Raw genomic sequence first — 23,693 nt, forward strand, 5'->3', positions numbered from 1 at the left:
GTGCTGCTCATTTCATCTGAAGGTTAAAAAGCTTAATACTGTAGATGCTCTTTATTTTTTTTTATCAGATCACGACTTTTTAAACTATTTTACAAACTTTGTATAATCGTCACACACATATGCAGCTCTTGTGTATTTATTCCTTTAAGTATTTCTGGGCATTTTCTGACTTTTATTAGATAGGGATCAAACTGGAGACTAGTTTATTTCCACCTACAGAACCATCTCATCTTCTAGATTAATTTCTGAACTATTTGGAAACGGCAAAAAGAGTCCTCCTTCTTGTCAAGAAACATCTAATTTCCCAAACCAATCACCTCAAATCTGAGAAAATTCTGTTTAAAACTATATGAAAAGAAGAGAAAAGCAACAGATCCTCACACACAGAAGACAAAGTTCTCAATCTTTAAAGGGATAGTTCACCCCAAATTCAAATTTCACTCATTATCTACTCACCCTCATGTCGACTAAGGGTTGGGAGAAGTTTCAGAGTCCTCCGTGCCTTCTCTGAGTTACAGCGGGGCTCCGTGCAGCACTGCATGTCCATATAACGGTAGCGAACGGAGCTCACTTTTCCTCATCCAAAAAGACACACCAAAAAACATCCAAATACCTCCATAGTGCTCGTATGTAATGTCCCTCTTGTATTGAAGCCCCGACATGAGAAATTGTTCTGAAAAAAATTAAATAAGTCTATATTTTAAGCTTGTTTGTAGCGGAAGCTCCCAGTGTCTCAGTTCACTGCTTTGCCTGTGTCTGTGCAAATCTCGCGCGATTTGCATTGACACCCAGTTCACGGCTCCGCAAATCGTAGCTTCAGCTACGAACAAGCTTAAAATATAGACTTATTTAATTTTTTTCTGAACAATTTCTCATGTCGAGGCTTCAATACAAGAGGGACATTACAGACGAGCACTATGGAGGTATTTGGATGTTTTTTTTGGTGTGTCTTTTTGGACGAAGAAAAGTGAGCCCCGTTCGCAACCGTCATATGGACATGCAGTGCTGCACGGAGCCCTGCTGTAACTCAGAGAAGGCACGGAGGACTCTGAAACTTCTCCCAGCCCTTAGTCGTGAAATTTCAATTTTGAGTGAACTATCCTTTTAAGTATCTCTGGGCATTTTCTGACTTTTATTAGATAGGAATCAAACTGGAGACTAGTTTATTTCCACCTACAGAACCATCTCATCTTCTAGATTAATTTATGAACTATTTCCTCGTTCTTGTCATCAAATGTCTTAGGCTATTTCCCAAACCAATCACATCAAATCTGAGAAAATTCAGTTTAAAACTATATGAAAACCAACAGATCCTCACACACAGAAGACGAAGTTCTCAATCTTTAACAATCAATCTCCTGAACAATTATCATATCAGCTCTTATTACAGTCACAGTAGATGTTACAGGTCTGAACCAGAACAGACTGAAGAACCAGTTTGTTTCTGAAACTGTCTGAACTGAAGGATCAACAACAACAACAACAACATGTGAGAATAACACAACAACAACAACAACAGAGGCTGTTTATCACTTGCCTGGTGTTTGTCTCCTCCGTCACATCACCACCACCAGTGACTCACTCACTCAGCAACTTCCACCCACTTTCATCAACCTGGCAATTAAAGCCGAGGCTCGCTGCCATCACAATCACACAGCCATCCTCACACTAACACACACACACACTAACACACACAAAAACACACACTAACACACAGAGAAAAAGGAAAAAAAAGCCACAAAAAAACAGATCCAAATCAAGGTCGTCACTTTGTAAAAACTCCAACTTTAAAAATCAATCTCCAAAAGAGCAGGAAGTGAAGTATCATCCTTGTTTCGGTTAAAATCTGATGAGTTGTTCCCAGGCAGAATTTGTAAAAAAGGGAGAAAAAAAAAGAAAAATTAAAAATAAAAACCACAAAAAAGAGTGTGAATCCAACAATCCTCTGATGACAACGACGATAATGACGACAACGAACACAGAATGAAACACCCTGGAGATCCTGAGGAAATTAAAGCTCAGAGAGAAACGGCTCGGGCTGCCGTGTGAGCCGAGTGTATTTACAGAACTAGAACTGTGTGTGAGGCTGCGACGGTGTATGTGTGAGCGTGTGTGTGCGTCTGTGTGTGTGTGTGTGTGTGTGTGTGTTAGCCACCCTCCTCCTCCTCCTCCTCCTCCTCCTCCTCCCCCTCCTCCTCCTCCACTACTACCACGACACACAGTAGCTCCAGCATACACATCCATTGCGTAAACAACAAGCTGAGCTAATTTGGCTCACATGACACCGACCGCTGCCCCTCTAACCCCCCCTCCCCTCTTACCCCACCCCACCGTCCCCTCCCCACCCCCACCGCCCCCTTCACAGCCTATCACTGTTCCTTTTCCTCACAATCTCCAGCTGCATCATTGACACATCACTGTCTGTTGTTGTTACAGCTCATCAAACTGCGGATCTTCAACTCGGTTTTTCCCTTCAAATTCCCCTCTAGCGACTGTTTTGGGTTTTTTTTGTTTTTCTTTTCTCTCTCCCCCTTAACGCTGAACATTAACATAACAGAAGGTTTGGTGCAACAGTGACTGTGCAGAAGATGCGTTATGATCTCATCAAGCAGACATAGCTATAGGAAATGAATTGACATTAAGCTTCTCAAAAGTGACATTTTGCTGCTTTTTTTCTGTGCAAAGACGCATTTTGAAGGCATTTCTTTGGATTTTGGAACTTTCTTTTACTACTTTCTCACTCTTTCTTCACACTTTCTCACTAGATTTATTAAAATTATGAACAAAAGATGAATAAAATTGAAATAAAATGGCTTAAACAACTAATAGAAGTGATTTGGATGCAGCCCCGTGTGGAAATGCACACTGTTTTTGCCTCATTCTGGCTCCACACTGCAGCACATTGGATCTGAACTTCAACAATGAGCGCCTGGTTCAAGAGCCGAGACTCTGAGCTTTAATTTGAGGGTTGGAACGACCACATGAGATGAAGAGTGTAGGAGCTGCAGCCCTGTCATTGTCCTGATCCTGCTGCTACTGCTGCTGCTGCTGCTGCTGCTGCTGCTACAGGAACTCGACTATACTCAGATACAGATGTTATGAACACCCTTAAAAAAATCCAAAAAATGGACCTCAGAGTCAAAAAAACAGGAAATGTGTCACCGTCCAAATACTTATGGACTGCGTTTTGGTCATTTCCCCCCTTTTTTTTAAAAAAGAAATTCACCCTGACACATTTATTACATTTTGCAAACTTTTTGGACGCCCTTTGGAATTTCAAAGGTCACATATTTCAGTCTCTTTTATCAACTTCCCAGAGGGTCTTTCTTTCTGTCATTCTTTCTTCCTTTGAGAACGTTTCTCATTTCATAAACAACAAAAGAGCCGAACCACAGCTCTGTGCACACACATGCATCTACAGTACAACCCCCAAAAAACCCCTTTAATTATATAATCATATTCCTGTGGGTGTATAAACTGTTGGGATGTGTCGATCATCCAGCAGGTTATAAAACAGAATGGAAACGACTAAATCCCACATCCTCCTTCGAAAACGTTGATTGAACGTACAGTATTTATAATAATAATTAATAAAAAGGTGAGAAAAGTCAGATTAAAGTCAACTTTAATCGACTTGTGTGCGCCGTCGTCTTCCTGTAAGAGCATGTCGAGTTTCTCTCCGTTTGGTTAAACAAGTTTTATAACGCTCGGGGGCAGAAAAGCATCCACAAGGTTGTTGTCAGTGTCGGCGTTGTTTTGTCTCTCGTTCATTTTTATCTCTGAAACAAACTGACATTTTGGAGGATTTCTGTTTTTTTTCATTCTATTTTCTATTTCCTCATTGGGAGTCCACGCAGCGTCCCGGAGGAAACAGCCCACAGATTGGGCACCGGGGGGGATTAAACTGGTCTGGGAGAGTTAATCTCAGACGCGGGACATTTGTGGTCTCAGATTGAGAGGAGGGATTTCCTTCCTTCTTTTTTTTTTTTTGTTGTGTGTGTTATTGATTAGCCCCTGATGGGGGAGCCGGGCATCCACGTGTTGTCCTCCTGCCTTTCCCTAAACCCATCCATGCCAAAGATTTAATGGGGGATTTAGGAGATTAACTACCACTGCATGGGCTTGGGTTTTATTGCATTACTCCCTATTAGGTTCTCCTCTTTTAGACCCATCCAAGAGTTGTTTCCTCTTGGCAACATCGAAAGCCTTGATGTAACAATTTGTCCTCTGTTTCCTACAGTTTTTAACATAGATGCACGCACAATGCAGCACTGTGTCCCCCTATCCCCCCCGTGCCCAATTATACGACAATCTGATGCTCACTGAAATCAGCTAAGTACAAAATGATGGAGGCAAACAGCAACAGAAAAACAGAGGAGGAAAACAGTGCAAGGGAGGAAGAAGAGAAGGAGGAGGAGGAGGAGGAGGAGGAGGAAAAGAGGGGGGACTCCCTCAGCCGGGGGCGTTTTCTTATTTCAACATCAATGACTGGAAACACCGTCCGTCCTGCAAAACATCACGCACAAGCACAACAACTACAGTGGAAAAGCAGCAGCAGCAGGAAGGAAAGAAGGACAGAACAAAAGAAAGAAAGAAACAAAGTAAGAAAGAAAGAAAGAAACAAAGCAAAAATAAATAAAAAGAAGATTGTGCCTATCTCTTTCCTCCTACAGGAAACTTCTTGCCAAAACCAGCAGCTCAAACCATCAATAACTTGCAGCAGCAGGAGCCATATTGATATTAATGCATCATATATATATATTTTTTTTACTTTTATGGGCCACGTTTTCATCTCTCCCTTTGAAACGTGCTCTCTTTCTTTCTTTCTTTTGCTTTTTTTTTTTGGGAAAGGATGAGAGGATGGAGGTGGGGGCTGCGCTCACCCATCATCTCCCCTCTGTACTCCTCCACTACTCTACACTCAGCAGCAGCAGCAGCAGCAGCAGCTCCTCCAAAGGGAAGGAAGAAAGAAAGAAAAGAAATATCTATGGAGCAACAAGGGAAAATCTTAGAAAAACGCGATGATTTATTCATATTTGCACATGAGGAAATAACGTGTTAAGCCGCCGCTGCTGCTGCTGCTGCTGCTGCGTAACGTGCTGCAAGTCTTTTATTGTTTCTCTTCGTTATGGTGACGAATTTAATCTGGAGGAGGAAGAAGAAGAGGAAGAGGAGGAGGAGGAGGAGGAGGAGGAGGAGGAGGAAATATCCTAAAGGGGAAATAATGCAAAGCTGCGGATTTGCACAGACCGCCCGCAACAACATTAACAACAACATTCACACTAACAACACCAACAACAAAAACAAAAAAAGAAATAATTAAACAGATCCGCGCGGGTTAAGGTTTAACCCAATTATCTGCTTAATCGCTGCAATTTTTTTCTCCCCTCCATAGAGAAACAACAACAGCAACAACTGACCAATCATCTGCATATTATAATCTCAGATTGTGAGCTTTTATAAAGGGAGAGGACACACAAAAAAAACACAATATCAAACCGATCAACTAGAAGCGAAGATATCGAACAAGCTGCAGCAGTCTCTTCTTTTTTTTAATTCTTTTTTTTTCTCTCTCTTTAGATAAAAGTGAAAGAGGAAACGTTAAGTGCACATGAGGAAGATGAGTGAGTGAGTGTTGAGTGAGTGCGTGAGGCGGTGAAGGGGTGTAGCCGAGCAGCAGGCAGGCAGTGAGTCAGTCAGTCAGTCAGCCAGTCGGGCAGCAGCAGCAGCCAGGCAGCTCAGCCTCAGAGCAGAGCTGCTGGATCTCCGGTCATGTACTTTGCACACTCAAAACTGCAGCGGAAAAAAACTCCCCCGGAGTTGCCAAATGCACACTTTGAATTTAATTGATTAACCCTCGTGCTTGTCCATCAAAAGAAACCGAACCGGGCGCGTTATCTGCCGTCGTTTTATTTTTTCCTCGTTCAAAGATTTTAAGGCGCAGTTTTTCCCCCTCAACACACGAGCACCACCATAACCCGCCATGTTGAAAGTGCTTTGACATTTTGGCAGTGTCCGGTATTTTCCGACGGCGTGTGTGCGTGTGTGTGTCAATGTGTGTGTGTGTGTGTGTGTGTGTATTTTTTTTTTTTTAAAAACGCACCTTAAGGTGTCGAAAAAAAAAATCCCACATGACTCATCTGTCCGACGGTGACAAGTCATTTCTAACGTTAAAATGTACGCAAAACAACTTCGCATCAGACAAACAAAATATAGAAAAACAATATAAATTTCCACATTCACACGCGACAATAAAAACACGTTATTAGCTCTTATCTCGCGCACGTCATTTTTTTTCCCAGAAACACTTATTACTATTATTAATAACGCGATAGGTTTTTCACGTGAAGAGAAAGGGAAAGAAAACAACGCAATAAACGGGAGGTATTACCGACACAGCGTCCTGTCCTGTCCTCTCTCCGGTTGAAAAGCTGTTAATTACAGCGCACGAGACACACTTTGAACAACTTGGGGGGGCTGAGGCTCGCGGACGAATTCACGCTCGCGACTATTTTTTTTGCTCGTTTCTACAGAAACCGCCGCCGCCGCCTCGGGAGCACTTCACTTCACGGCTTGCTGTTTTTTTCTGTTTTTTTTTTCCTACTAAAGCGGAGGAGGAGGAGGAGGAAAAATAACTCTCCCCGTGTGTGTGTGTCTATGTGTGAATGTGTGTGTGTGTTTTTTTTTATTCCGTCGACATAACGAAAATAACAAAACGCAGCAGCCCCGTGAAAAGCCTCCCCACGAGCCGTCACCTGTCTTACCTGTCCAAGTTTTTTGTCGCCTCTCCGTCTCGAGACCCCCTCTCCTTTTTTTCTCTCCCCTCGCTCTCTCTCTCTCTCTTTCTCTCTCTCTCTCCCTCTCTCTCTCTCCACCTCTCCCTCTCTCGCTCTCTCTCCTTCCTCCTCTCCTCGTTCAAGCCGACGAGCGAAGCGAGCGAGCGACGTCTTTCAGCTGCTGCTGCCCCCGTTTCCAATATGGCATCTCCCATCTGCGCATGTCCAAAAAAAAAAACATCTACAGATATTTTCAAGCCAACTCCTTCATTGACCTTTTAGTGCAGCAGCAGCGTAATAATAATACTTTATTTTTTATTTTTAAATCCTCAGCCCATGATATAAATAGGAAACCTACTCGCTTCGCTCGACACCAGAACTGCTGAGAAACATTCAGTTTTATTCAGACTAAAGCAAATTCTTATATAACATCCACTTTATATCACTTCAGCACACTGGATAAATATATTTTCAATGAGGCTTTTTTACTTTGGTAAGATTTGAAAGGCTTTTATAAGAAGCCAACACCCATTCCTTTTGTTTCTTTAACAGGAAGAAAAACCTCCACAATCATCAAAACAATGATAAAATATGTCATATGTTAAAGTTTATATAACAATATCGTCATTATAACTGTTTTTGTGCTTAAATAAGCATGAAAAACTATAATTTATCCCTTTTTCCAAAAGCATATTCATTTGCTCTTTTGATCGTTTCCCTCTGATCTCACTCTTTTTTTTATCTTTTGCAATGACTTTTTTCCATCCAAACAGGTCGTGATGAACTATACCCATACAATTTTTTGTTTGTTTTTATTTAATTATTTGTTATTTTAGATAATCCAGGGCCATCTCTTATCAAAGTCAACACTATCCTCTAGCGGTGGGTGCGCACTGCGCCACGGCGGGCAGGCAGCCATTAGTTCAAAGGTTATATCAGATATCAGTTGATATCTGCATGAACACCTGTAAACGGACTGGAGATAACCACAGCACCGCAGTGCAGGTGGGGTACTGTTAGCTTTTTATGGTCTATAAACTTCAACTAAAGCTAAAAAACCGTCCGGGTGGAGATAGAGAAAGTGAAACTGACTCTGATAGTCTATCCAACACGAGGATTGTTGTTGTTGGGGGCCATTACAGAATTATTAATCTTCATGCAGTGAAATGAAAGGTTCCTCTTTACAGCTGGAAGTTCTCAGATGACCTTTTGGAAAGAGTATGAGTAATCAAATAATCACTCAAAAAAAGGTCAGTCGTTACTCAGCATTGTTTTTTCTCGGGAATCCCCTGAAAAATCCCAAAATATACAGAAGTCCCCAAAACTTTTACTTAAGTCTATAAACAATAAAAGTTCCTATAAGTAGCCAACTGTCATTTGCATTAGCTATCTCATCTCCTGGCTCATTATCCTCTGCATTGTAACTGTGAAGGTAAAAAAAAAAGACACAAGATGATGACAGGGGGCTTAAAATGGAAAGCATGAAATGACTTGTAGGGGTAAATAAGTGGGTTGTATGTAAAGATCTGAAACAAACTGTGGTTTTAAGTTGTTGGTTTTCAACCTGGGAGGCAAGAAATGAAGAATGAAGAACAGTCATTAAATTATTTCCGTTTTTTCTAAAAGTTTCTCTCTTTTATTGTGAAATACTGAACACCATTAACCGCTTCAGTCATTTAAAACCCTTCAGATCCTTCTTCAAAGATCATACTTTATTCCAAAGGAGCCGCAAACTGGATATATTTCACAGAAGTGGCACAGAAGGATTTCAAAATAAGTACAACAAGTACTCGTTTATTTATAAGCTGTAAGAAATGGGTTTTATTTTGAAACTTGTAACGGGAAGTTCGTTGTTGTTGTAGTTATATGGCCAACTATGTTCACGGCGGAATCTGATTCATTAAGACACAAAGGAATCGTAAAGAACCGGGGAGGAGGAGGAGGAGGAGGAGGAGGAGGAGCAGCAGCGCCGGTGCCGGTGTGATGCCACTGGAGGAACAGATGGTTGAAGCGTGCGCCGCGCTCCATTAATCTGCCAGGGAAGAGGCTTTTCCAAGCGCGCGGGAGAAAGGATTATGCCTCCCTTTTGAACCCACACACACCACACACACACATGCATGCATACAACACACACACACACTTGTCCATGAGCCTGCAGCATGTCTTTAGCTGCACTGTTAAATATGTATGTATGTGAAGCAGGTTCATAATGATCCACACGGGGAGCGCGTAAAAATCTCCAAACCACCTGCATCACTCTGTTGGAATAAATATGAATATAGGTAATAATAATTAAAAAACGACAAATAAAGTCGTTTTTTTCTAAAGGGATGCGCTGAAATGATGTTCAAATGTTGATGTTGCAACTTTTTTCCCCCCTCATTGTTCCTTATGTGTGATGCATTGCAGCCTGAAGGTGAATCAGCTCAATTTAATGTTAATAAATCACATGTTTGTGTTGACTGTCACATTCTTTAATGAGATTTAACAGTAATTTGATATTTCAGAGCCAATAGCAGCAGCAGAAGTTAATGCATGACTAAGTTGCAGCATGTTGTTTATGTCCCTGCAGCCTAAAATGTTTAAATTATATTGTTTATTATGAATACTTAACAATAAAATATGGTTATTTAATCTATTTCTTACTCTAATAAATGAGAGCGTGATTGAGATGTTATCATTAATCAATACATTCAGTGGTTAATTGGCATAAATTAGGCATTTTTCTAATTAGGAATCAATTATTTCATCATTTCTCTTGAACATTTGTTTCTGATGCTGAATCTGAAAATCTCCTGTGTTGCATCTTCACGTGAGGCAGAGATTTGGAGATTTGCCTCGTGCGCGCGGGGTCTCGTCTGGAGCGGTCTCGCGCACATTCAAGGAATTCTGCTGGGCGAGTCGCGAGGAAGCCGCGCGTCAAAGGAGCCGACAAACAACCGGAAGAGCCGGGGAGCGTCACTTCAAAATAAAACAAAAGGTGGAAAATGTACTGTAGTCGAGAGGTGCAAGACAAATCTACCGTTTGGCATATTGGCTGCCAACGTGTAAATGTGTAAGCTGTTATATGGAAAGTAATTCATAAAATAAAGAGTGGTATCATGTAAACAAACAGAGAAAATCCTAAAAATGAATGACTATTTGATGGTTTTAATCAGGACTGAAGTTGGATTAATTTAATCCAGTCAAAGTGGAAAATAATATCATTATATAATAAATTTATGTCGCCTTTTCACATTAATATTTTTGCCTTTTAAGGAACCCATTGTAATTTTTGGCTGCTGAAGAGTTATGTGGCATGATGGCATGATTTTGGAGTAGGCTAATAACAAAGGGAATCTAAATAAAGCTTGTCAGTGAAGGTGTCCAAGTTCAAATGTTTCCTTCATGCGTGAATTTATTCTGTTTTTTCCCTGTTATTTCATTTCATCTTTTAAAATACCACATATTAGCTTCTTTTTCCCCCCCAATATTTGCAGCCTCAACACCATTGTAGTGAATAATGAGAATTTCAGAAATAATATGAGAATTTATAAGTTTGGTATTAGGCTACATTTGAATATATTCTATCTAGTTCATAAATAATGATCCATCTCCTATAAACTCTTCTGTCCTGTGCAGTCTTACATACTTAAAAACAAACAATGAAATAGGAAAATATATAAACTAAATCAAAAAGAAAGTGATGATTTGAAAATAAAAAATAAAATTGATTGTGGGCTCTATTGTGTAGTAACTTAACGGTTTGTAAAAGTTAAGCCTTCTTTTTATTTCTTCCAAGCTTGTTGTGACAGCCCCGTGCTTTTATTTTGAAGTCACTCCACCGGAAGCTGGACTCAGTGTGTGGGCTACTTGATCGGATGGTGTTTTCGTTGTCATAAACATGGATGTGAGTCAGATAATCGATCGCCTTGTTTGCTTTTCCATCATGACACGAATCACGAACCGGTGGAAACTCTGAGAGTGAAACTTAAACTCGGAAATTGACGTTTTTTTGTTGTTTTTTCCACGACTAAAAAGCGGCTAAGCTAAGAAAAAGAAGCTAAGTACCGTGTAACCGTTACTCCTCCTTTTGTCTCCTCCAACGGTCGTGTTGTTTTTGTTCTTCTCCTTCTTCTTTTTCTTTTTCCTCTGCAAACCGTGGCTCGACATGGACATGTACGGATACAGCGGGGTTTTCCTGGTGAAACGGTTCTTGGATACTTCTCCTCTGGAAGTCACCAACATGTCGGACATCAACAAGGCGAACCCGCACGGCTGCGACAACGGAGCTCTGACCGACAGGTTCGGCGTCTTGATCCAGGGACTGCTGGCCATCGTCGCCTTCAGCACCCTCATGTGTGAGTAGAAATAGTAGTAGTTAATGCCATTGAATAAATAAAAAAGTAATCTTCACTATCATCACTTTTTTATTTGTTATTATCCTGCTGGAAACACAACGTGCATTTATTATTAACATGGGGTTTTAAAAAAAGGATGCGAGTCCACGTGGCGTTTTGTTGACGTTTTGCCCTCATTAGCATACGTACCGCCAAACCCCATTGGAAAAACACGCTCATTTGGTTTTCTCCTGTGCATTTGCAACAATACACAATAAATAAAACACTTATTTTGACATTTTCTGACCGAGGAAGTCCTGGTAGTTATTTCGGGATATAATAGAAGCCTGTGTTGATAAATATTAAAAGTGAAATTTTGCATTTTTTGTCCAGTGTCAGTTAAGTTTGGGTGTCAAATTTTCTGTAAATGTGAACAGTTAAAGACCCCCTAGTGTGAGTGCGCCCTATATATTAAAAGTGAAATGGGCTCTTTGCACAGCTCCACTACTTCCTGAATTTAATGCAGCTCCTTTGTTTCCTGTCTTACATTATTGGACAAACTGATTAATCCAGGTGTGTCTGAGTAGTCACAATGGTCAGACACACCTGGATTAATCAGTTTGTCCAATAATGTAAAACAGGAAACAAAGGAGCAGCATTAAGTTCAGGAAGTAGTGGAGCTGTGCATAGAGCCCATTTAGCAGATATAATAGAAGCCTATGTTGATAAATATTAAAAGTGAAATTTAGCATTTTTTTGTGACTGCGTCCTATGTCGTCCACAGTATTCAGTTAAGTTTGGGTGTCAAAATGTCTGTACATGTGAACAGTTAAAGACTTTTTGACTTTAGACCTTTATTGTCCCTCCCAGGGGTGTCAAACATGTGGCCCGGGGGCCAAAACCGGCCCGCCAGAGGGTCCAATCTGGCCCGTGGGATGAATTTACCAGATGTAAAAATTACATAGAAGACAGAAGAGGCATTATGTTGTTGAAATTGCATGTATTATTCTCAAGAAATTTCAGGTTGGTCATAATATATTTTGTAATAGGATAGTTCTTTAATGTAAACATCTTACTAATGTGCTTCTTTGCACTAAAACAAAGAGAAAAGTTTCTTATTATTTATAGGATATTATGCTATTATTTTACCACTCTGGCCCACTTGAGATCAAATTGCACTTAATTTGGCCCCTGAACTAAAATGAGTTTGACACCTCTGCTCTAGGGAAATTCTTTTTCACATGACCATTTCAAGCAAGTGGAGGATGAAATGAAGTCCAAAAGGCATAAAGTTACAGATGACACGTTCCCTTTACATTTTAAACAGTATGTAGGTCACAGGGTCACCGTTTGGTCACAGTGTGTACACATAGTAGCTATCTTGTCTGGTATCTTGGTCAAAGTTATGTGAGAGCTCAAGTCTCCTGGGTTTCCCATTCTTTTGCAGGCTGCTACTTTGTTTAGCTTTTTCACTCTTAAACTGTAGAAAACAAAAATAATACACTGATATTGCTTTAAAAATATTACCAAAGAGTGTTTCATGTTTGACTTTATGCCTTTTTGGAGATCATTTCGAGATACAGTCAAGTTGAAATTGCCCTTAGATATCAAATTAAACAAATATCATTAAGATTTTCCAGAGAGTTTGTATTTATGTGTTGAAAAACGACGTAACTTTACAAAAACGTCAAAGTTTCGTCGGCATCTCACCTCATAGGAGGAGGACAGGTGACAGAAGTTGTGATAATAATTCCTACACAACACTGGCTGCTGCTGATTTAGAAACATGTCACACACGGCTGCTTTAAAGCAACCTGAGCCTTGTCTCTTTTTTAATTACACTACAGCTTTGTTAGAGTCAGTTTTAAGTGAGGTATATAATGTCATCTTCTGGTGGATGCAGCATCTGCTCTAAGTGCAACACAAACTTGTCCTTGTGAACCACAGTGAGGGTTTATTCCCCCCTGAACAATGCCTATTGACTTGCCTTAAAAAAAAAAACTTGTGACTCTGTGGCAGCTGACTCGGAGAATGCCGGGCATCACACCAGCTTTGGCACCGCAGGCAGGCAACACTTAATGTTCATGGCAGCAGCAGCAGCAGCAGCAGTCGCAGCTGAAAGGTGTAATTAGTCACGTAAAAGCACCGTATTCATATTTTAGACATAGTCTGCACTCTAGCAGCAGCTCTCCCTCCATCACTGTTCCTTGAATATCACATGACAGCGCTGACATTATGCAGCTGCCAGGTGTGTTGGCTGCAGGTAGATGTAATGAAAATATGCCAGTTACTGCACATGTAAGATAAGTAACATTCCCTCTCTCAAGACTGGAAAAAATTGCTTTATTTTTATCTTTTTGTCTGAGTTCTCAACCTTTAAATGTGTTTTTATTGTTAATTCCCCTTTTTTGCACAGGGTGGATTTATGGCCAAAGTGCCTGGAAATGAACTACATGTGCTTCCATGAAGTATGTTTGCAATATAATCTGATAATCAGAGTGCGTGTAGTTTTAAAAAGAAAAAAAGGTCAATGCAGCTGAGTAAAGAGCAGCTAAATCCTGAAGTGTTGCAGAATTAGACGGAGGCCTGGCGGGCGAGCCAGATCAATGAGCTGTAACCTCACTACAGTTACTTATTAGCAGAGAAATCGATACCCGCCCCACTTTTTTTTTCCTTCTTCTTTCTGTTCCTCAGCATGCAAAAGTGTCGTTCTCAGTCAAAAAGAAAAAAAAGAAAAAGAAAAAGGCGTGCATCTGGTAATACGCCGCGTTATTTATGTGCAGCGGAGCATTAAGAGCCCTTCAGCTGTAATCACAGTGGCGCTGAGCCAAGACACAGCCGGGCTGCACCGTGCATCCCTCTGCTGATCTCTGTTAGGAATGCTCTTCCTCAGAGCTATTTTAGGGAGTTTCCTTCCATTGGCTTGACATTATTCCTGCACGCACATAATCCAGATAATGGCTGGATGTCTAGTAGTGTAACTCTTTACTGCAACGATTGACACTTTTAAATCTGTGAAGTTTTTACCATTTTTTGCAAAAAGAGAGAACGCGTTTACCCGACAGATTTTCAGAAAAGTAGAGTCAAAGTTTGAGGAAAAAGTGCAGGAAAATTGGAACAATTGCACTAAATAAACAGGAATTCAAGTGGAGTGCACAGATGTGGGAAGCCTCCGTCCTGTTTTCACATGCCCAGTCACATTCTCTGACCTTGTGAGATGGCGAGATAGAGGAACAGTGGGCGTCTGTTCGCCCTGAGCCCGGTGGGGAGGAGTGAAGTGTTGTGGATGATGATGCGTGATGGTCGCGTGTGTCCTCCGTCCACGCTCGCCTCGGCCCTGCAGCACCGCAGCCCCGCACGCAGAGAAACTGTGTTAGACGTTATTGTTCTGCAGCATAAACACAAATCTGATTGAAACGTTATTGATGAATTGATTATTCTTCTGTTTTCTCTACAGTGAAGAGGTTCCGCGAACCCGTTGGGATCAGACGACCGTGGAGGATCTGGTCAGAAATAGTTCTTATCTTCTTTTTTATTTTTTGTTGTGTCCTACAACCTAGAAGAAGGGTCAGTGAACTGTCTTACCTAGTGGCACAGTCCCAGGGCCTCAAGGTGTCAGAGGGCCGGGGGGGCCAGAGCCCTGATGTGACTGTTGACCTTTCTGGTTGGAAAGTCAAGCAAACAACCACATGAAACAACCACAAAGAGACATAAACGGACAGTAAAGAGACACAAACTGATAAGAAAAGGACATAAAGTGACCCTAAATGACACAACATGACAGCAAAGAGACACGGTTTCACTATAAAAAGACAGAAAGGACAATTACAAGACATAAATGGACAATAACGAGACATAAAGTGACCCCAAATGACACAAAATAACTACAAATACATGCAAAGTGACCAAAAAAAGACACAAAGGATGACAAAGATACTCAAAATAACCATGGAGTGTAATTTCTTAAATTTAACAGATAAATAAAGTTTATTTAAGCAATGAAAATGTCAGTGAAACCCTATTTTCTGCCATTTAAACAAATTAAAATGGATGTAAAATATATTTTTAGCTGCGCCACAGAACAGAAAATGAAAGTTAAACCAAACCTGCTCCCTCCGTCTCTTCCAGGTTTTTCGACACGTCCAAACAGGCCATCGGCGCTCTGTTCATCCACTTCGCCAACGTCTTCCTGTCCACGCTGACCAAAGAAGACCCGTGCTCCCTGTGAGTCGACCATTCACCTCACACACACACACACACACACACACACACACACACACACACACACACACACACACACACACACACATCACAATAACATCCTCACTTCCTGACCTGTGACCCGGCTCGTTGCAGGTATCTGATGAACTTCCTGCTGGACGCCACGCTGGGGATGCTGGTCATCTGGCTGGCCGTCAAGCTGGTGGCCAAGCTGGTGGAGTACAAACAGTGGACGCTGCTCATGTTTGGAGAATATGGTGAGTATGTAGAGATGTCATGATTATACATTTTCTTCTTATGCATTCATTAATTTACATCATATGAATGTGTAAAATCAAATGCAGCGGCTGCGTTATTCTCATGACTCGCCACGAAACCGAAAGTAAGGAAATGCCGGTCGGCTCGACCAGCGTTTCCGCCACCACTAATAATAACAAAATAACGATAGAGACAAAACAATATATTTATCGAAAATGGGCCCATTAACAAGTGTGGGTAGCGTAGATTCATCCACATTAACGTGAGACTTTTTTATAACCAAATAGAAACTCCTTGTTGTCCCTTTAATTATGATCTATACCAAATGTTTAAGTTGATCAATGTTTGTTTTTTAGCACAAATGACTCACTAACATTTAAATTCCTACCAATCGTATGATACATTAGGTAAATGGACCAGTATTTCTTACATTTACCTTCACTTTGGCGCCACATCTGCCTCCGTGTTTCCAACATAATGTTTTTTGGAAAGTGACGGTATTTGGGAATCTTTACGATTAATTAATTGTGGGTTTAATACCGCGATTAATTGTGAAAACAAGTAATTGTGACATCCCTAATGGTGAGTGCGTGTGTATATAAAAAATAAAAGCCGCTGCAGCTCTCGGCTCCGGCCACCAGAGGGCGCCGTGGACCAGCCGGAGGCCGACAGGGAGCAGAGCCAGAGTCTCCAGCTGCAGCCGAGTCAGGAAAACATTCCCAGAGAGAGAGAGAGGGAGAGGAGCTCCGGGCCAATTATTACACTCACTCATCAGTCATGGAAATTTACACTGGAACCACGAGAAGCACTAGAAGAGCTGTGGTCACTCAGGGTCCGGGTTTTTATGGCGCCGTGGCCTCCAGGAACTGTGTCATTCATTAAATTAGAGCAGATGAGCATCATTTAAGGTCATTCAGACCAGGAGCTGTCAACATTAAACCACTGATCACTATGATCCAAGTCTCTGCTGCACTCTCTCTCTCTCTGTCTCTCTGTCTCTCTGTCTGCGTCTTTACTTCCTCCTCTTCCTGCTCTAATGACAGACCTGTCCTCTTTGTGTCTGCTGTGGTGAGACACCTGCACAACAGACCACAAATATGGCCTCGTGTCTTACAGAGTGGCTCCGATGTAGTAGTTAACTCTGCAAAAATTACATCTTCACAAGCTGCCAATCAAATAGATTAAATAGAGCTTGATTCAAAGAGACATTTCATACAAATATATCAAACAGTTTGCATTTAGAAACAAGCAAAATGTTGAGAGTTTTAAGATAAAATGGGGAAAAAAACAAAATAAATTTATATTCTAGCACAAGAGAATAACATTTTCCATCCTTGCTTTTATTTTAAACTCTTAACGCCTCGTTCCTCTCTCCGTCAGGCGACCCCCCGCAGGCGGCGGCCTGGCTGGGCCAGTGTGGCGTCTACCTGCTCATCATGGTGCTGGAGAAAGGCGTGATCAGCCTGGTGCTGCTCGTCCCCGGATGGTCCAAGGTAAGGACACAATACAGCTGTTTGTGCTGCTTTCAGGGCCTGTGGGAAAGATGGGCCTCCTGTGGCATGGGGAGAAATGTCAGAAAAAAAAACAGATGTTGAGTTTTTGTTTTTTTTTAACTTCCAGATCTAATTTCAAAAGAAAAGAAAAAAGCTGCTTTTTACATTTTTACAATCTGTCCATATTTCCATTGTCGGCTTCCTCTGGTTTGTCGTTTTTGATTTAGATTTCTGGCATCCAGAGATGAAAGTCACAGAGAGTAAATAAGCTAAAGATAAAAATGACTTGTCCTTTTTGATAGTAATGGAAACACTGAGGCAGTGTTTGTTTACAGGACAGCGGGGATCATATTTGTTTATTTAAATCGGCGACTGATCCCAGCACGAGGAATAAAGAGGATGTTTTACTTGTTCACTTCTAGTTTTGTTTAGTGAAATGTCTCCACAGGACGGTTCAGTCAACTCTGAGTGTAAATAGTGAAATGATGTTTGTTAAAGAGTTAAAGCTTCTCTGTTTATTTCATACGCATTTAATATAATATCTTATATAAAGTTCACTTTTAGTAAAAAAAAGTCCATAGAATCTAATGAAATGTGTCCAAAAAAAAGCAAATTAGCAGTTAAGAACAATTTCAAATGGATAGAAACTGAAACTGTGTGCAGCAACTGTAATAACTTAACTGTTATTTGTCTCCTAGTGTTATAGGGAATGTGAAAAATGTTGTTACAATGCATAAGTTTAACTTTTATACATGTTTTTGTACTCGTTAAAAGTGTATTTTTGTATTTACTACATGTTGTAATGTAGTAATAATAATTTTACAAGCAATATCTGCAAATATCAGCTGTTTTCTACACAGTTAATCTGGAATATCCTGGAAAAGTGGAATTTTCTGAGGAAAATAGTGTGAAATTATGTCACAGACTAATTTTCTCAACATGAATTATATCAATTTGATTGACATTCAGTCATTTCCTGTGAGTTTTATTCACTTTCACTTTCATCCTTGAATTAAAACATGTGTACAGATACTTTAAAGTTTAAATAGAAATTCAAAATCTCTAGTTAATTACAGATCATTGCTGATTTTCTACCTCTTCTCCTTCTTCTCTCTCCAGTTGCAGGAAGTGTTGCTCAGCTACATCGCTAACCCTCAGATGGAGCTGGTGCTGGTCATGCTCATCGTGCCCTTTATTGTCAACGTGAGTGTCGCTACTCTTTTGCATCTCATTAAAAACACAGTGTGAAGAGTTTATTAGTTACCAACCCACCACCGTCTCTCTGGCTCCCCCTACAGTCCATCATGTTCTGGGTGGTCGACAGCCTGATGATGAGGAAGTACAAGACGATGAAGAGCCTGGACGACTCGTGCGACAGCTCGGTGAAGAAGGCCGACTCGCTGCCCTGGGTGAACAGCGAGGAGTCGAGGGTGAGAACAAAACAAAAGAAAAAAAAAGAGAACAAAGTGAAACAGCTGCTGGTTGTTTTCAGTCTGTGGTGTATTCATTTAAAGCAGCTGCTTCGTTCCACTGATGATTCCTGATCATTAGAGCTGGAACTGGAGATGAAAACAGACAAATCAGGACGCGACTTTGATCCGAACTGTGAAAATCTCACAGAGAAATAGAAAGTGATCAGTGAAAGTCAAAATAAATGGATCACACGTTGCATCATTGATCGTAATGGAATCAAAAAGTGAAACATCCAAAATCACAGGAGCTGCATGTTTTGTTTTGTTTTTTTGATAAAACTTTGTAGTTCCTTGTCAACACCATAAGTGTTGTGTTGCTATAGAGACGCCCTCGACAACAAGTCATATTCTCAAGACATAAAGGGACGTGTTTGTTTGGTATGAGACCAACAATAATCATCTATTTTACATTTTCAAGTGAAAACTCTGCAAGTATGATCACAATATAATGTTTTTGTTTTTCATATTGTGCTGCCCTGAAATTAGCATTCAGATGTAGGCTAATGAGTTTAAATTCCAGATTTTGAACTGCATCAAAAATGCAAATGAATTGGAAGTGGTCTTTGGTTATTTCAAAGCTTTACTTTAAATAAAGTTTCATTTCAATGTGAATGAATGTAAACAAAAGTGTTAACAAGATTCAGAAGTGAGGAATAAAACCTTGTGATCATTCGTAACGTATATAAGAAGATAACATGAAGTCAACTTTCACTACAGTCTTCAGGACTGTATCAGGAATATTTCACATTCTTTTTTTTTTTTACTTCATGTTCAGATTTTTAATCCAAGTCACAGTTTTCCTGTAGCGACTCATGAAAAAATCAGTTTAAAGTGAAAGAGTGTCTTTCTGGTCTGTGAGTCTTGACGTTGTGACACAAACACGAACGTGACAGTTTGACGACTGTGAGAGAGGAACTCGCTGCGCCCGCAGAGTGACGCTGGGTGTCGACCACACCTGTTGTTTTGGGGGATGAACACAGTGTAGACTCACACACACACACACACACACACACACACACACTGTGCAGCTTCTCTCTCTCTCTTTACACTTGATCTAATGAGGGACAAACCCAGATGAGTTCAGTCCAAGAAACACTGAGTCAGACTGCTCTTCCTCCTCCTCTTCCTCCTCCTCCTCTGTTACCATGGTGCTGAAAGAATCACGTTTTCCTTAGAGGTTTAATTTCCTCTTATTAAAGTGATATTTTGTTATTCTTCTTGTTCACAGTTGATCTAAGTTTAGCGTTGTTGTTGTTGTTTATATCTCAGCTTTTCTTACAGTGTTTTTTAAAAAAAAAAGCATTTCTCACGATTTTCCTCATCAGATTCAGGTTCTGTTGATGTTTTAGTGTTGAAAACCTTTTAAACCACATCATATATCATCAGGATCACAGAGGGGGGGTATTAGTGGGAAATATTTTCCTCAGTAGTCTGTGAGTGAACCGACCCCTTTAAACGTGTTTGATTTATAATCGTTGTGACATTTAAAGGGCTTTAACACAGATTACAACTTCTTAAATATCAAACAAAAACAAGAATTTAAGAGTGAATAAGACTGGGCCTCGTTTGTGTAATAATAATATTAATGATAATTTGCTTATAATTGTCTCTGATCTGATAATTATGGATAATCCATTTTTTAAACTGGCTTCATTACATAATAACTATATCAAAATAAAAATAAAAATTAGTTCTTTCTTTCATGCTGTAAAAAAAACCTCATTATAATGTGTTTATGAACAATTTAAAGGCACAATACAAACAAAAATATTCATATATGGGACCTACAGCTCCACATTGTTTTTACCGGAACTACTTTCCTCTGAAAAACTAGTCCCTGTTTATATATTCTTTGATAACAGAGTCCTAATTGAAGAGTGAAGTCATACTTTAGATTCCCAAAACATGGGCAGAGAAACTCATAACTATCTGCCCTCGGCGATGTGGGTGCGTGACCTCCCGTGCCCAGTGGGATGAGAGTGTTTATCCCTCCCTCCCCCCCCTGGTCGTCTGCCAGGCGGCCATAAATCAGTCCTTCATCCTGGGAATAAAAGTGACATTTAGGAGTTCGTTTCCACGCGCTGATGTTATGGAAAAGCAGAGTGGAGTGGAGGAGGAGGACGGACAGAGGAGGGCATTGACTCGGACCAAACCGCCGCCACAATGATGCCGTTGTTGCGTCGAGATAATGGAGGAGATGATCTGATTCTTTCCTCCGGAGCTGCAGAGGTCTGATATTGAAGTTCCCAAAACACTGTGATGGAGATTGATGGATGATGTCTGAATCTGTGCCGCTCTTTAAAGGGATACGCCAACATTTTTTTGTGTGTCTTTCGTGCCTCACTCCCGAGTCCATGACCAGCAGATAGACACCAACCTGTCGACTGTGCGTGCAGTAACAAGGGAGATAGAGCCGTATCGCCCGTAATTAGCTTAGCTCAAACACTGGAAGTGTATGGGTAGTGTTAGCCTGCCTCCTACCGAGCCGAAATCAGTAGTCAGAAGCAGATTTCATTTTAGCTCTAAACTCTGTAAATATATCACTTTATCAACATTTGAAACATTTTTAGGCGAGAAAGTAGCCGTTTAGATCAGCAGTGTGTCGTTAATTTGTCTAAATACCAGCTGTTTACAATTTTGTTCGGACGAATTCGCCGCTACTCAAGCTAGCCGTTGTGACCAACGCACTTCCGTTTACTTTCACAAAATAAAACACCCGTTGCCCTTTACATACAGAAAACCATGACAATAGAATCTGTGCTTTTACTTTGAAATAGGAAGCTAACCTACCCTCGATGTAGCTAGCTTGAACCAAAATCTGTGCTTGAACCCTCCGTTTTGACCGATCTCGTCCCGTTACCGGCATTTGACCGCTCAAGATGCCTTACCGGAGAGTTTTGTCAGCTCTGAGACAAAGATCGGCCCGCCGGTTTCCGTTTAGAGTTGCTGAAGAGTTTCTCTGGTGACTTTAGGTGGAGGCAGGCTAACACTACCTATACACTTCCAGCGTTTGAGCTAAGCTAATTACGGGCGATACAGGCTCTATCTCCCTTGTTACTGCACGCACAGTCGAAAGGATGGTGTCTATCTGCTGGTCATGGACTCGGGAGTGAGGCAAGACATGAAAAAAAAAAGTTAGCGTATCCCTTTAAATCGGCTTTTTCCCCACATGTCGTACACGATCATAACATCACGCAACACATGGACGTTTTATATTATAAAGCTGTACATTTTTTGATAGCTGTGGATTAGTGCTCCTGAATTATTTGGATCCCTGCTGCTGTGAATGTATACAAGGATATTTTCCACTTTAGGCCGGGAATGCAGAACCGTGGCTAAAAATCCAAACACAAAACAGCTGAGAGCGACTCGCCTCATGGTTTCTTCTTTCTCTTTCTCTCATTTAGGTTCTGCTGACGGTGGAGAGTGACACCGAAGAGGCGTCCGAGGGCGAAGAGGATCCGATCCCCAATGTGCACTACTCCGGTGGTCCGCTGAGACCCAGCTGGGTGGCGGTGTGAAACCCAGGTGACGCAAACCTCCTGTGACAACACTAAAGCACACAAACACATACAAAAAAAACTACACAAGCCTGAATATGGACAAAAATAGACACACTATCCTCAGATTTTTAAAGGTCTAACTATCAGCTTCTGTGCAAGCACAAGTTCAAGGTCATAAAACCTGTGAATGTGAACACTACAGCCTGAGCTGCCTTCCTCTGCACTGAAGGTGTGAGTATGCATGTAAAAAAAAAAAACATCAAATCAAATAGCATTTTTTTTTTTAGAAGCTCTTTATCCTCGCACCTTGCTGCCTCTGACATCACAGTAACCACGGGTGGAGGTGAGATTACAGATTACAGAGGAGCAGCAGCTGCAGGGGCCGAAAGTACGTAAAATAAAAATGTTGTCTTTGACATCTGAGAACGATGTAGCGCTATAGAAAGTCATTTATCATGTATCATATTCCAAAGATATTCTATATATATAGGGAAAATGCTCTGAAATGTAACTCTGTCACATGTAATCACCTCAAATCCACCTTTTTTTTTAAATGAAGGTGTAATTATAGTCATTCCTGTGTGTTAGACGGACCATCAGTGGTGTTTTTTTTGTTGTTGTGTTTTTTTAACCACTCGCATGTTGATGATGTGGTTGATGAATGGAAAAAGTTTTATTCCTTTGCTGCAGGCTGCTTTGAAAAAAGGAAAAAACAAAAGGACCAAGTTACACAGTGAGTTTTATATCTGGATATCAAGGCTGCTGTGAAATGACAATAAAGTTGTAATTTTATGAGGATGTTATTATAATATTACAAAAATAAGGGCAATAATCTATAGGAAAAGCCAAGTATATTATAAGATTTTAAACATTTAGTCAACCGTTTTATCAGCTTCATTCTCATTTGGATGAAAAAAAAATCAAGATGTATAGCTGAAACCAGGTGGCTATCTTAGCTTAGCATCAAGGCTTTAAAGCTGAGGCTCACTAATTAAATCATTTTTATCATGTTTGTTTGATTTTTTACAAAAACTTAAGTGTAATAAAAGCCACATTGTTAAGGGGAGGTTGGTATATGTTGGGCCAGGCTAGCTGTTCCCATCTGTTTTCAGTCTTTATGCTAAGCTACGCTAAGCTAAACTAACCATCACCTGCCTGTAGCTACATATATAAATATAAATCTTTTCATTAACTCTCAACAAAAAAGGACTGAACATATTTTCCAAAATTTGAAACTGTCCCTTTAAAATTATTTTTGATAAAACTTCTTTTTGGTGATAATATTTTCAAAATAAAACACCCTTTTTATCATTTAGTTCTTCTAATCATTTTTTTTTTTTTTTTTTTTTAATTAAATCTTCATTTTGACAATATTACAAATCAACATTAATTCTCATAACATTATGACTTTTTTTGTCAAAATATTACAACTCAACTTTTTTAATTTACGGTCCTGATGATACTGATTATGTGTAATTCTCTCTGTGGGATGATGCAGCAGCTGTTTGCAAGTTATGGCACATTTCTTTATTTATTCTGTTTATATATTTTATATGTATATGACTTGATATATTGTGGTCTGATCTGTGGTAACAACAGTGGAAAATTAGTTTTTTTTTTAAAGTGTCAAATGTAAACGGGAGAATTTTCC

General features: G+C 40.4%; 2 protein-coding genes across 5 annotated transcripts in view; one reads left to right on the forward strand and one right to left on the reverse strand.

The window, feature by feature from the left end:
- Positions 1–6,885, reverse strand: part of sfmbt2 (Scm like with four mbt domains 2) — a 64,359-nt gene extending 57,474 nt beyond the window's left edge. For 3 of the 4 annotated variants that reach the window (XM_085768889.1, XM_085768887.1, XM_085768885.1), the window contains exon 1: positions 6,756–6,880. The gene's annotated coding sequence lies outside the window, so the exon portion shown is untranslated. Of the gene's footprint in view, positions 1–6,755 lie in introns of all 4 variants that reach the window. The other variant, XM_085768886.1, reaches the window with a different exon arrangement.
- Positions 6,886–10,608: 3,723 nt separating this feature from the next.
- tmem110l (transmembrane protein 110, like) lies at positions 10,609–22,272 on the forward strand. Its single transcript, XM_085769414.1, has 8 exons — positions 10,609–11,116; positions 14,553–14,601; positions 15,224–15,319; positions 15,452–15,573; positions 16,955–17,067; positions 18,187–18,270; positions 18,366–18,497; positions 21,947–22,272. Exons 1-8 carry the CDS (start codon positions 10,927–10,929, stop codon positions 22,058–22,060), a joined length of 900 nt encoding a protein of 299 aa, XP_085625540.1. The 5' UTR covers positions 10,609–10,926; the 3' UTR covers positions 22,061–22,272.
- Positions 22,273–23,693: the final 1,421 nt, after the last annotated feature.

The sequence above is a fragment of the Trachurus japonicus genome, chromosome 23 (assembly GCF_045865225.1).
Source record: "Trachurus japonicus isolate A0001 chromosome 23, Traja_1.0".
NCBI classification, from domain to species: Eukaryota; Metazoa; Chordata; class Actinopteri; order Carangiformes; family Carangidae; genus Trachurus; species Trachurus japonicus.

What these genes read in the sequence shown, in the direction of transcription:
- tmem110l (XM_085769414.1), top strand. Translation starts at nt 10,927, where the DNA reads ATGGACATGTACGGATACAGCGGGGTTTTCCTGGTGAAACGGTTCTTG. An exon ending in AAAGAAGACCCGTGCTCCCT is followed by an intron (nt 15,320 to 15,451) that starts GTGAGTCGACCA and finishes GGCTCGTTGCAG; the next exon opens with GTATCTGATGAACTTCCTGC. An exon ending in GCTCATGTTTGGAGAATATG is followed by an intron (nt 15,574 to 16,954) that starts GTGAGTATGTAG and finishes TCTCTCCGTCAG; the next exon opens with GCGACCCCCCGCAGGCGGCG.